Here is a 12,334-nt window from a genome sequence, read left to right as displayed (position 1 = left end):
CGAGTTATGAGTGCATGTGGGTGGAGGAACATGTTTTTCATGCTTTAGGAATTTTTTTCCAGATGCTTTCGCAGTGCTTGGGTAACTATAAAAGCTAAGTATTAAGACTTCAGCATATATTGATTCCTTACTTTTAATGTGATTTGAGAAAATTGAGCCACACAGTTTCGTGGCGTGCTTTTAACTTTTATTATGGCGACGATGTCGCCGAGCGCACGTTGGTGTCTGTCTCAGAATGTGAGCACAGGTATGTGCAAGCTGTGCTGATAAGCCCATCTGAGAGACACGACTTGCTTGAAAATATGAATTTTTCAATGCAAGCGTGTGTGGTTGGAGATACAGGAGATGGAAGAAATCCAGAATTGTGCTGAACCCCGTAAATACAACTTGCACAATGAAGTGTGGAGTAAATGTAAAATACCGTTTGATATTTCCAGTAGGAATTTTGTGATTGAAATTGGTTTGTTTAGCTGTCAGCTAAGAGATTGTATTTGCCCTGAGAACAGGATATTATTCTGCGTGGTTTTAACAGAAATTTTTAATTCTTTCTAGATACTTCTATTTCTTCCTAGTATATAGAGAAGGTGACACGATAGCTGAAGCCTGAGCGTATACTTTGTTTTCAGAGAGCTGGGAGGCCATTTGTAGACGCTTTAACAAAGGAAAAACTTGACTGAATTTGGGTAATCTCTCTCTACAAAATTATTATTCCACTTGGTTGTGGTTCTGGCAGATGTGTCCATGAAGGTGGAGGGCTGAGTTTTTAAAGCCATGTAGTAGATACAAATGACTTCATGTTCTGTTAACCTTTTCTCTGAAGCAGTGTAATTGGTAGGGTGTTTTTTGAGAATGGCTGTAAAATGGAGATAGTAGTAACTGACTTACCTCTCGAATTCTGGTTCTCTAAGAAAGCGGTTGTGCTTTGAACATGTTGGGAGACGGTCTGCAAAAGAAAAGGTAGGAGGATGTGAGGGAAGACAGTGCTTCAAGGGCATCTTCTTGATGACAAAGGAGGCTTCACCACTTACGGTCTCGCCCTTGCCCCAGCATCTCCAGCTGTATTCCTTACAGCCGAGCAGTCACTGTAGGGCCAAGAAGAATGGTTAGGAGGTGAAGCAGCAGTTTACAAAAGGTTTACCCTAAAAAATAAACTTTAAAAAAAACCTGGAAGTACAATTTGAGTGAGAAACATGAACTTCATGTAGTTGGAATTTGCCCATGTCTGTAAGACTCAAGTAGTCAGGGATACTCAGGGTTTATGTCTATCTAGGAAATAGGAGACTGTAGAGACTATGAGAAGGTTCTTGGCCTGGATTAGAGGAAGGCATAGCAAAGTTTTAAGAAAACTGATGTAATACCTAGGATTTAATGAAAGATTTAATCTGGGAGGCAGACTTTATATCAGGCATTTGTTATGGGTGAGCAGAGGGGGAAGAAGAGAAAGAAAAGTTAGTATGAGGGATAATTGGATATGCTTATTTCCACCTTTCTGATTTGTGTGCCTTTCTCTGATTCTGTATGTCAGCATTCCTTCAGCTTTATTGATCTGCCTTTTTTATCCTTGCAAAGTTCTTCAACTGATTCCATAACTCTTAGTTTTCTCCACGTTTTAAATTGCAATCAGTTCGCTCTTAAACTTGCTCTACTGGTCTTGTGTTGCACACTCAGTTAACTGGGAATTTAATGAGTCTGGTTCTTCCAATAGTCCTGTGCTGTTTTTTTAAATGATTTATGTTGTTGAGGGCTAGATCACCCTTTGTTGCTGTGTATCTGGGTATGTGAAGACTAAACTGTTGATCAGTGCCCAGCAGGATTTTTCAGTTCGAATAATTCTTAGGATTCCTGGAGATGAAACTCTTTTGTTTTGTCAACTTGGTATTGTTTGCACTACGAGGACTGACTCTCGTTCATGACGGGTTTCTGCTTAGGTAGGATGGAATTTTGATTCCTGGCTAAGTAGATACTTTAATGACATGTTAATGGACTAATAAAAATGGCTTTTTCTGGGTGTGTGGTTTTTTGAAGATCTCTTCAAAGTTGTCTAGTGTTTGCAACTGGCTACACGAAGCCAAGTTCCAACCCACGAGGAAAGCATGCCTTGAAAAGAGGCTTTGATTTTTACTGCAGCCTACACAAAAGGGCCACAAAAAGGCTTTGTGTATCAAATTTAGCAGTTCTTTGAGAATTGAGGTTTTTTAATGAAGCATTGCTTTAATCTGGTAGTCAAGGTCTGTTTTAGCATGAGTTCAGGCAGACTCTTCCAATGTCAGGGCATGATGTATGCTGGTCCTGAAGTCTGAGGGATCTCGGGGGTTTTTTGGTTGGCTTACGTGTCAGATGGCAAATCTCGTTGGCACCGCGATGCTAAGATGGTTAGTGAAGGCTACTCAACGTACACGCCTGCGTAAAAGGAGTTCTGTACAGATAATTGGTTTATTTGGCAAATGTAACGGAAGACTTTGGTTTTGTTTATCATTTTTTGCATGCTAGGCGCTGCAGTGATTCAGATTCAGTTGCTGAGAAGTTGAAGCAGTCCGTGGATTTATGAATTTCAATCTCAAGCAGACGAAGAGAAAGACCAAAAGTATTCCTAAAGCAAACAAAAAGAAGACTAGAATAGAAGCCTTGGCCTTTGTGGTGACAATTTAAACTTCAATTTGTGAATAAAGTGGTATATTTCAGTTCAGTGATGTGGCTAGCTGTAAAGAAACTGCGTTTTTATATACTTGGTGCCTTCAACCATCTTTCCTTTCCCATTAAACCCTTTCTCTTTTACCCCACCAAGCATAAATGGTTGTCACCCTTAAAAAACCCAGAACACTTAAAACCTTCGTGGGTTGCCTGGTAGTAGAAATAAAACCAGACGTTTATCTGCAGCAAAGTCTCATTTAGAGTTATGTGCAGCGGATGGGAACGGTAAGCAGAGTCATTCTGAACAGCAAAGGCAGTTCAGAAGGGGTTGGCCTGTGGTATTCCGAGTATTTTCCACAAAATACATCGAACCGTTTGGGCGAGACGTGATTTCACAGAACAGATTCAGCGAAGACTTTAATTGTGGGCCACGGCGCTTTGGGGCGTTAGAGCAGCGTGTAGTAAATAGCTGATGTTTGCTTTTTCTGTTTGTTTTTTTTTTTTTTTTTTGAGGGCTTTTTAACACTTCAAGCACGTTATTTTTGCCATGCAGCCTTCTGAAACTCGTTTTTCAGAATGGCAGAATTAGCAGAGATGTTTCCATTACTTGAATGCATCAAATTTGACCTGCTCTGCAGCCTTTTTTTTATTTTTTCAATGGTATGCACCAACTTTAGTCTCACTTTATGTCAAGATCTTTATTCTTCTCCAAAGCCTCATTGTTCTTCTTTGCTTCTTGCTTATATCTTAAAACAAACCAACCAACTTGTGGTGCTTTTAATGATTATGCCACATATCTCTGTGATTAAAGATAGGCTTACACAGAAGTAAATATTAAGTAAAGTCCTTTCTACGTCACCAGCCTGCTGGCCTGTGTTTATCTTCTGTCAGAAAGTAAAACGAATGTATCCTGGAATCTGGCTGCCTGTTTGTACAAGCACAAATGATTAACCTGGAATATCAAAGGGAAGGCCGAAGATGGCTGGAAGGTGTATTTGCCGGCGTCGTTCAGAATGACCTTCCCCACCTCTCCGAAGGAAGATGCAGATTTACTGCTGGTTTGTCCTGTCTTCAGAATTAACCTGAGTTCTGAATCGAAGGTCGTCCATGTGTAAAAGTCCTAATTTGAGCAAGGAGACTCCCACCTTTAACTCACAAAGTGTGAATGAACACAGTCCCGGGTGCAAATTTGCCCACTGTTTTGCATTGGTACGGGCTGGGACCTATGCAACATTTTCATCACTTTTTTTCTTTTTTTCCCCCTCCATGGTCTCAAAACACAACTACCTACTTTTTACAGTGTGCACCTGAAAACAGTGGTACCATCGTAGCGCTGTGCTGTGGGATGGGGTATGTTATATGTGGACAAATCTCTTGTTGATGCAGACACAGCAACGTGAGGACTCCCACGCGGACCAGCAGCCGTCCTTTGAGTGCTGACAGTTCAGGAGGAGGAACTTGCACACCAAGGCTTTGATTTTCATAGGCTGGGTCTGTTTTACTCGGGGATGATGGAAACGGTCCCTCACCCGGGCTGTCTTTTCTCTGCCTCCTTTCTAAAACTGCTGGCCTTGCTGCAGAGGTGGGTGTCCTGGTGATGAAGCAGCAGCTTTCTGATGCAATTCTCAGCCGGGTTGTTCAGACCTCGGTGCCACTCCGCGCTTTCCTTACTACACCCATCCGTAGCTCACTCCTGCGGCACCTCCTGAACCACAGCAGGTGATTCATCCCCGCTTTGGAAGCGGGGTGGACAACTGGGGGCTGGTAGAGGAACCACACAACTCGCTCAAGTTGCGTCTGCATTGAAGACATCCCCAGGGCGAATACTGACTTTGTATAACGCTCGTCCTTTCTTCACCTCCTGCCAAAAATGCTTTCACACTAATACTTTACCCAGCTGGCTAATTTGGCCTTTGAAATTATCTCAATAATGTCAGGCACATTCCCATCCCTTTATAAATATTATAATCTAGATGTAAAGACATTGTTTCAGTGTTGTTTGGGATCTGTTGTATTAAAAAAAAAAAAAAAAAAAATAGTTCTTTGGTGCTGTGCAGCAATCCAGAGCGGAGTATAAACAAATACAGTGTCAAGCTGAAACAAGTCAGTTGACTTTGAGAAAGCAGAACGTGAATGCCCAAGTCAGGAGAATTTAGTAGCTTTTGTAATGTTGCAACTAATGCAGGGAGATTGCTCCTGCTCGCAAACCCTACACCTTTCTTGTGTAAAAGAGAGAAAAACGAAAAGAAAAAGCTCTTTGGAGAGCTGGAAATCGGGTTGAGCAAAGCGCATCTCGGATGCGAGGCTTGCAGATAAGTATCCGTCCCATTCTCCTACACTGCTCTGATGCAGGGATAAAATTAATAACTTTTTAAGCCTTTGTAGCTAAATCTACCTGAGTTCCCAGGTTTTGGGCTTGAAGTAGCAGCTGTCAGACCCCGTGAAGTCCTGTTGGAGGCAATGCATTTAAGAAGCAAAGCTGGCACGTACCCAGCTTTAAGGAGCAGGGAGGGGTTGTCTGCTCCGCCGCTGGCATAGTTTCAGGTCCGAGTCTCCCGTTGCTGACCTTTGTCACCTGTTTTCTTTACTGGAATTTAGAAATCTATGGCTTTTAAGTGATAGGGCACTTGAAAATATTTTTTTTGCTCTAGTGGGTTTAATATGTGAACAGTGGAACAGAGCGAATGGTCCATCCTGGGCAACCCGATTCTGGAGATTGCTCCATAAAGATTTATTTTGGCTATTAGCTGTTGTGCCAGTGTTTTTCTTACAAGAAAGAGTAATGATTTTTGCAACTTAAAATTGAGGGTTTCACAAGCTGCGACTGGAAAATTGGCAGCCGTCCTCTTCTGCTCTAGACTGAAAGCCCGTGGCAGAGGGAAAAGAGTTAAATGAAAAAATGTAATTCTTCAATAATAGCTTTAGAAACTTAAGCTGCTACTTAGCTCTAGAAGGCACACCTGAAATACAGAATAAAGGTAATAATTATATAGTCAGACTATATGCAGATAGTTACAGATGGCATACTTTTCCAGCTCAATAATGTATTCTTAAAATTGGGGATGGGGAAGGGAAGTGAGTTATTTGATTATAAAAAAAAGAAAAAGAAAAGCTCCACCACTCACAGGAACTTTAAAATTCCTTTTGGATGGTACTAGAATGTACAAGTTCTGATTTTACCTATACTTATGCCCTGTTTTTCTGGTATTTTTTCTTCTGAAGCACTCACAACAGGAAGAGGAAATTAAAGGTTGCTCTGTTGTGCTTCCACAGAACAGTGGATGGTGATTCTCTAATCCTGTTTTGTTTCAAATTCAATTGCCATAGTCCTACAGACTTCTCTTTTTTTGGTCAGTTGTTAAAAAAAAAATAAAAATACAAGCTTTCGCTGATTATGCAGTTTGCCAATGTGAGAAATAAGTAATTTTTAATCCATTCTAAAAATAGTTTCCTGGTGCAACTGCTTTAATTATTGCTAAGATGGAGGATTTGTGTATTTTTTTCCATGAACATCTGCGTTAAATAGTGGACTTCTTTGGTCTGTTTGCTTGACATGTGGGGTGAGGCAGTTTCTTTTCTGCCAGCTATGTTAGGTGGGGAGCGTTGCTTTGGAATGGAGAGGTGGAATTCTAGTAGAAGTGGAAAAAAAAAAATATTCATTCCCATATTTTTGCTACCATATCTTCACTTTCCTCAACATAAAGTGTGTAAATGTCCCTGGTGAGGCTGAGTGTAAGTCAGGAGCAAGGTGAGATAGCGATGAGAAGGGGAAATGGTCCATACTGGGGGAAATGGCCATTTGAGTATCTTCTGAGCATAGATTCTCATGCTGAAAGATCAGAACTGGGTGGGAAAGAGACTACCTCAAAAATCATTAGGTCTTTTATAGTTATCTTCCTCTCTTGGATCCTAGTTTTAGGTAAGTTAGAGTTCTAATATTTTCATCCTGGCCTGTTGTAAGAGTTTAATAGATACTGAACAACTTGGATGGCTGGGATTGTACTGAGCAGTCCTTATGGGAAAGTAAAATTAGGCTTATAGCTGGTAGTAGACTTAGTAGAAATGGAGATTGATGCGAGTTTCCTGATCTAATTTTTGCTTAAACTACTGTGCTATTTAGTGGAATTGGAGAGGGGAAATGATGTCTCATTTGTGGCCCTTTCGAAGGAAAACATATTGATGCAATTTTTTTATTCACTATATGTTTTCTTTTTTCTGCTGAGTGAGATTCCTGTCATACTTAACCACAAAACCATTTTGTATTTGCAAACTGCTTACGCTGGTACAGCATACGTCCCGTCTTCTGTTTTACGGTGCATCACGCGCCTTTTGTGTGCGAAGAGCAGAAGTTTGCACTATATTTGGTGGGACTTAGCCTTGAGGTCTCCTCCAGGAGTCCCAGAACCATTCTTGATTCAGAAGCTGTTTAGCCCTTGTTCTAAAAGGGCTGGGTTCTGAAACAACACAACAAAATTCTGGTTTAGCATTTGTGTAAGCATGCAGTATAGAAAATTAGGAGGTTTTAACACAAAGGGACGTTCGTTAAATCTTCTGTATATTGTAACAACAGAACAAAAGCAAAGGAATTTTTTTCTTTATGTAAATACATGTTCCAAACACAGATAAAGAGAACAATGCTCATATTTAATATTTGAGTGGGTTTTTATGAATTATGATCAGGTAGTATTGTAGCTGGTATGATTGCTGGGAAGCTCTTTTTTAATGGTTTTAAGATTTCTTTATCTGGTGTTTTGTTTTGCAGTATTATGTGCCAAGAATCTTGCAAAGAAAGATTTCTTCAGTAAGTATGCCCTAATTGTGTAACTTTCTGCTCTCGATTAATCAGATTCATTTGTAGATTGTGCATTACTGCCGCGGCTCATCCATGTATGTCATTTGTTCTGCGGTTCCACTCGTGCAGTAACGTTGCGTTACTACATGAGTATAGGTTACCCCAAATTGTATTTAGATAGTGTAGACTCCAGGGCTGGAAAGAGCAAGGGCTCACAAGTTGTAGTTGAAAGTCTGGCTGATGAGACCGCAAGCAGCTTGCTGCTTACAATTCTGCGTGTGGGGTACCAAGTGCATCCATCTCAAAGACAGCTCTATTTGCAAAGTGTGCCAGGGGTACCAGTACAACATCCCAGTGCTGCAGTCTTGACATAGTGTTAAGGACTGAGTAAAAATGACTACCTATTGGTATGCATAGGTCGCTTGAGCACTGCTAAATTAAGCACATTTAACCTTTTGTTTTCTAAAAACTTTCGCAATTTACGGCAGATATCAATCTGTATGACAGAAGTACTTTATCTAGTTAGGAACTCAATTGTCTTTTGGATTTACTAAAATAGTTTCAGGATAATGGCAACTTTCCTTTCTTAGTGAGGCAGGGGCGGGGAGCAAGCAGGAGCTTATGATAGCATTATCTTGGAAGAATCAAACTGAAAAGGATTATATTTAATAGCACATTTTCCCTTCCGCAGGACTTCCTGACCCGTTTGCAAAAATAGTTGTTGATGGGTCAGGTCAGTGCCATTCAACTGACACTGTGAAGAACACGTTGGACCCCAAATGGAACCAGCATTACGATCTGTGAGTTGTTCATGAAGTTACAAGTCAAAAATATTCCAGGGATTTATCCAGTAAACAGAATGTAAGGGTTGGCACTGCAGCTTCGTTTTGGTGTTAGCAAGAAACGTCACATTTGCTGAGGAGGATTTTTTTGCAACAAGAAATTACCTGTTAAATAAATTACCTGTAAATACCTGTTAATGAAGGAGTGGTACTTTACGTGTTTGTATTTGGAAATATTTGTGTGTCAGGTGCACGGCACAACTGCTTAGAGTAAGTTCCGCTGGAGTAGTGCAGTCCAGCTTTTACAAAAGATTGTCCTGGTAGTGATTTATTTTCTTCACATTATTAGAAACATAAATTTTAAAGTTTTGTACGTTAATCAGCTTGTTGCATAGCTTTTTAATGAGGCCGTCTGTAGTTAAATTCATATTGCAGCAATATCAATTTAACATGCTGTGTGAAATCACAGTGCAGTAATTCATTAATAACACCGTTTCAGGCTTAAGCACTTCTGCATTTATAATAAAGCAGCATGACCAATGCACTAAAATTTATCAGAGTTTGTACCAAATAAAGCATAAATTCCGTGGAGTAAAAAGAGGTTATTTTTTCTAAAATTACTCTTCTGATACGTATTTTTCTAGATATGTCGGGAAGACAGATTCCATAACCATCAGTGTATGGAACCATAAAAAAATCCACAAGAAACAGGGAGCTGGCTTCCTGGGGTGTGTCCGACTCCTCTCCAATGCCATCAGCAGGCTAAAAGATACTGGATGTAAGAGCAGTTCCTACCGGGTGCAATCAAGAACCTCCGGTGCCTTGTATCTGAGTAGTGAATAGTATTCCCACCCGCCCCTCCCCAGTGCTTTGTTGATCTTTCCAATTCTCCTTTGCAGACCAGCGTTTGGATCTATGCAAACTAAATCCCACAGATACCGATGCTGTACGAGGCCAGATAGTGGGTAAGAATAATCTCAGCTAAACTTTCATCTTCTTGGGTAAATACACTGTAGGGGCAAATGTTGGGATAAAAGAGAAACCCGTAGCCATTATTGCTTCTGTGCCTTTCTGCCTTGTTTCCTCTGACTTTAATGGGATTAAATTACATAACCTGAAAATTGTCATTGTACTCCTATGGAGGAGTGTGTTTTCTCTCAGTTGATAGTGAGAAACGACATTAAAAAGATGGAATGCACCTGGTAAGGTTTCTGGCAGCCCTGGAAGGGTAAATGTTGCTGTGAAGCTGATTGCATTTGAACCAAGGTGATGGGCAAAAAGAATCTTGCGTGGAATAGAGGATCTGGAGGAGTGAAAAGACATTTTTGCAAATTGCTGTTTTAATACCTTTGACTCATATAACCCATTTCCAAATTTCAACAAGGCAGTGCTAGTTTTACAGCTAATTTACCCCATCTTACCACGTTTTGCTGCCCTGCACTCAACCCAAGCCTTTCGTTGCGATTTATTTGGCAAACCCCAATTCTCACCGTAACGATGACATCTAGTGGCGAGTCATTTCTTTCCAGTTTACCTTTCTGGGTCCTCGTGAAACACAGATGTAGAACCTGGTGTGTGTGATACTTACAGAAACAGACTCAGCTTAAGTTTTGAGGGGGTGATCCCTCTGGTTTCTTGTCTACCTTTTTAAAAAAAAAAATCAGTAATACTTTAGGGTTATAGAAGGAGTTTTGGCAAGTGGTGTGCTCTCGTGTGTAGGTTATAGCTTGCCTTAATATTTTACCCTGTATAAATGTGGGTTGTTTGGCTTTATGTTGTTTTCAAGGGAACAGTTGTTCTTTTATTATTAACTTGTGTTTGTTTTTTTTTTTATTTTAGTCAGTTTACAGACACGGGACAGAATAGGCACAGGAGGCTCCGTGGTAGACTGTAGAGGGCTTTTGGAGAATGAAGGGTAAGGATTGTTTTCTTTACACTTAATTAGAAAAATGGTTTGCCTGTGGAAAGAATGTAATTAACACTAGAAATATTAAATATCAGTGTGACTAATACATTGTCTGGGAACATGCATTGGGTAGCGAGGTTATAGCTGGATACTTACTTGAAGAAAATAAGCTAAACTGAGTAGGACTTGATATTTTTTGTTACCAGTGCTTTTGGCACTTCTGTGAGAAATTTGGAGTATAAAAACATTAAGCAAGTGGCATATCTTGGGTTAAAAGTTGCAGTACTTGAAGTCATGGAGGGGGAGAGAGAGAGAGGAACAGTTATTTCTGCATTCACTTCTCTTGTGATGGAAACTCTTGAAGTTTCCCCATTTTCAGAACGGTTTATGAAGATTCCGGACCGGGAAGGCCGCTGAGCTGCTTTATGGAAGAACCAGCACCGTATACAGACACTACGGGGGCTGCTGGCGGAGGCAACTGTCGCTTCGTGGAGTCCCCCAGTCAAGATCAGAGGCTTCAGGCACAGCGACTTCGGACTCCTGAAGTCAGAGGTCATGTACAGACACCCCAGAACAGACTGCATGGTCACCAGTCGCCTGACCTACCCGAAGGCTACGGTAAGAGTTTTCCAGAACTATAAAATGGAAATTTTTTCTGAAGGCTTAAGCGAAAAATTCTCCCGTTTTAAGAGATAGATGTGGTTTACCTGTTAGAACATGCAGCATCCACATGCAGCTAATGGTCTGCATTTTGGAAAAGGAACTAAGTAGTGCAGATGGAAGTTTGAGATTGGCTAATTAGCAGTTGGCTGCGCCAGGATACACTGAGGGGTTGACGGTAAATTAAACATGAGTTTGTGGTATGATCCTGTTACAGAAAATTCACTGCTAAACTTGGCTGTGTAACTAGGGAGAATGAACGTAAAGAGCTCTTTAAACTAGAGCAGTCATGCTATTTTTTCCTTCCTCTTGGCATGTTGTGTAGGTTTGAGCCCACATTTGAGAAAAGATCAGGAAAATATAAAAGCAACAAAGAAGCCAGTAGTACAGAAGATTAAGGAGGATAAGATTAAGGAGACTGTAAATCTCGGGGGGGAGGGGGGGGGAAAGCATACCAAATCTAGGAGTAAAGCAATCCAGTTTGGGTTTGGGTTGTCTCGAAATCTAAAAATAAAAATGCAAACTAAAACATACTGGTGCATGGATTTGTGAGTTTCAAAAAGAACACTGAAACGCGTAGTCAAGTAAATTAGTGAAGACAGTGTTTAAGGACAAAACAGCCCATGCTGCAAGAGATGAGGTGGGATGGCTCAAGTACTTTCTCCTAGCTCTGACAGAAAGATAAAATGCTAATGGCTTTGAACAAACTGTTTATTCTGATTTTTTTCAGATTTATAATTAAGAATAATCTTTCTTCCCCTTTCATAGAACAAAGAACAACGGTACAGGGACAGGTTTACTTTTTGCACACACAGACTGGAGTTAGCACATGGCATGACCCTAGGATACCAAGGTATGTATTTATAGTTATAAAGTCAGGGGTTTTTTGAGGGCTGTGTGTATGGCAGTGAGCTGAATCTTTAAGAGCAAAAAATCTGTGAAATGGCCTGCCTAAATTCAAAGGGAGAGCTACGAGCAGAGGAATAATTTTGGATCTTTCTAGTTGTCTTCACCAAACATTAAGGCCTGCTCTTTTTGAAAGAATTATCTACTCATGAATCATGTAAAATAAAAGGGAAAAAAATACATAATCCTTCACGAATTCCCATCTGACAAATTCTTCCTAAAATGTCAAGGTGATTTTTTTCTTTTTTTTTTTGGTGAAGCTACGAATTTCTGAATCTTACCTAATTTTTATTTTTTTGTGTGTGTGAAAACAGTTTTGTCATGGTTTAGCCCAGCTGGCAACTAAATGCCAGGCAGCTGCTCACTCACCCTTTCCCCCTTGCCTGGAGGATGGGGAAGAGAATTAAAGGGAAAAAGGGAAGGAGTCTCGTGGGTTAAGATTAACAACAATAATATAAATATAAAGCAACTTAATATAAAGCAACTTAACAATAATATAAATATAAAATTAAAAATAATAATGATAAACTAGTAATAATATATGAACATATATATAAAATTATAATAATATATACCAAAAAGTGATGCACAGTGTAATTGCTCACCAGCTGGTGACTAACACCTGTCCTGTCCCAGCAAACGATTCTGAAACAGGTA

The 12,334-nt window shown here is 40.2% G+C and overlaps 1 protein-coding gene across 1 annotated transcript in view; it reads left to right on the top strand.

Moving 5' to 3' along the window:
• Positions 1 to 201: 201 nt before the first annotated feature.
• The window catches only part of SMURF1 (SMAD specific E3 ubiquitin protein ligase 1), a 28,033-nt gene continuing 15,900 nt past the window's right edge, over positions 202 to 12,334 (top strand). The window contains exons 1-8 of the mRNA XM_009977899.2: positions 202 to 247; positions 7,394 to 7,432; positions 8,115 to 8,223; positions 8,850 to 8,983; positions 9,105 to 9,170; positions 10,045 to 10,120; positions 10,491 to 10,729; positions 11,540 to 11,624. Of these exons, the coding sequence (XP_009976201.2) occupies positions 202 to 247; positions 7,394 to 7,432; positions 8,115 to 8,223; positions 8,850 to 8,983; positions 9,105 to 9,170; positions 10,045 to 10,120; positions 10,491 to 10,729; positions 11,540 to 11,624 (794 nt within the window). The remainder of the gene's footprint in view (positions 248 to 7,393; positions 7,433 to 8,114; positions 8,224 to 8,849; positions 8,984 to 9,104; positions 9,171 to 10,044; positions 10,121 to 10,490; positions 10,730 to 11,539; positions 11,625 to 12,334) is intronic.

This window comes from Tauraco erythrolophus, chromosome 17 (assembly GCF_009769465.1).
Source record: "Tauraco erythrolophus isolate bTauEry1 chromosome 17, bTauEry1.pri, whole genome shotgun sequence".
Taxonomy (NCBI): Eukaryota; Metazoa; Chordata; class Aves; order Musophagiformes; family Musophagidae; genus Tauraco; species Tauraco erythrolophus.
The sequence above is the reverse complement of the archived record's forward strand: the minus strand, read 5'-3'. Positions and strand labels throughout refer to the sequence as shown.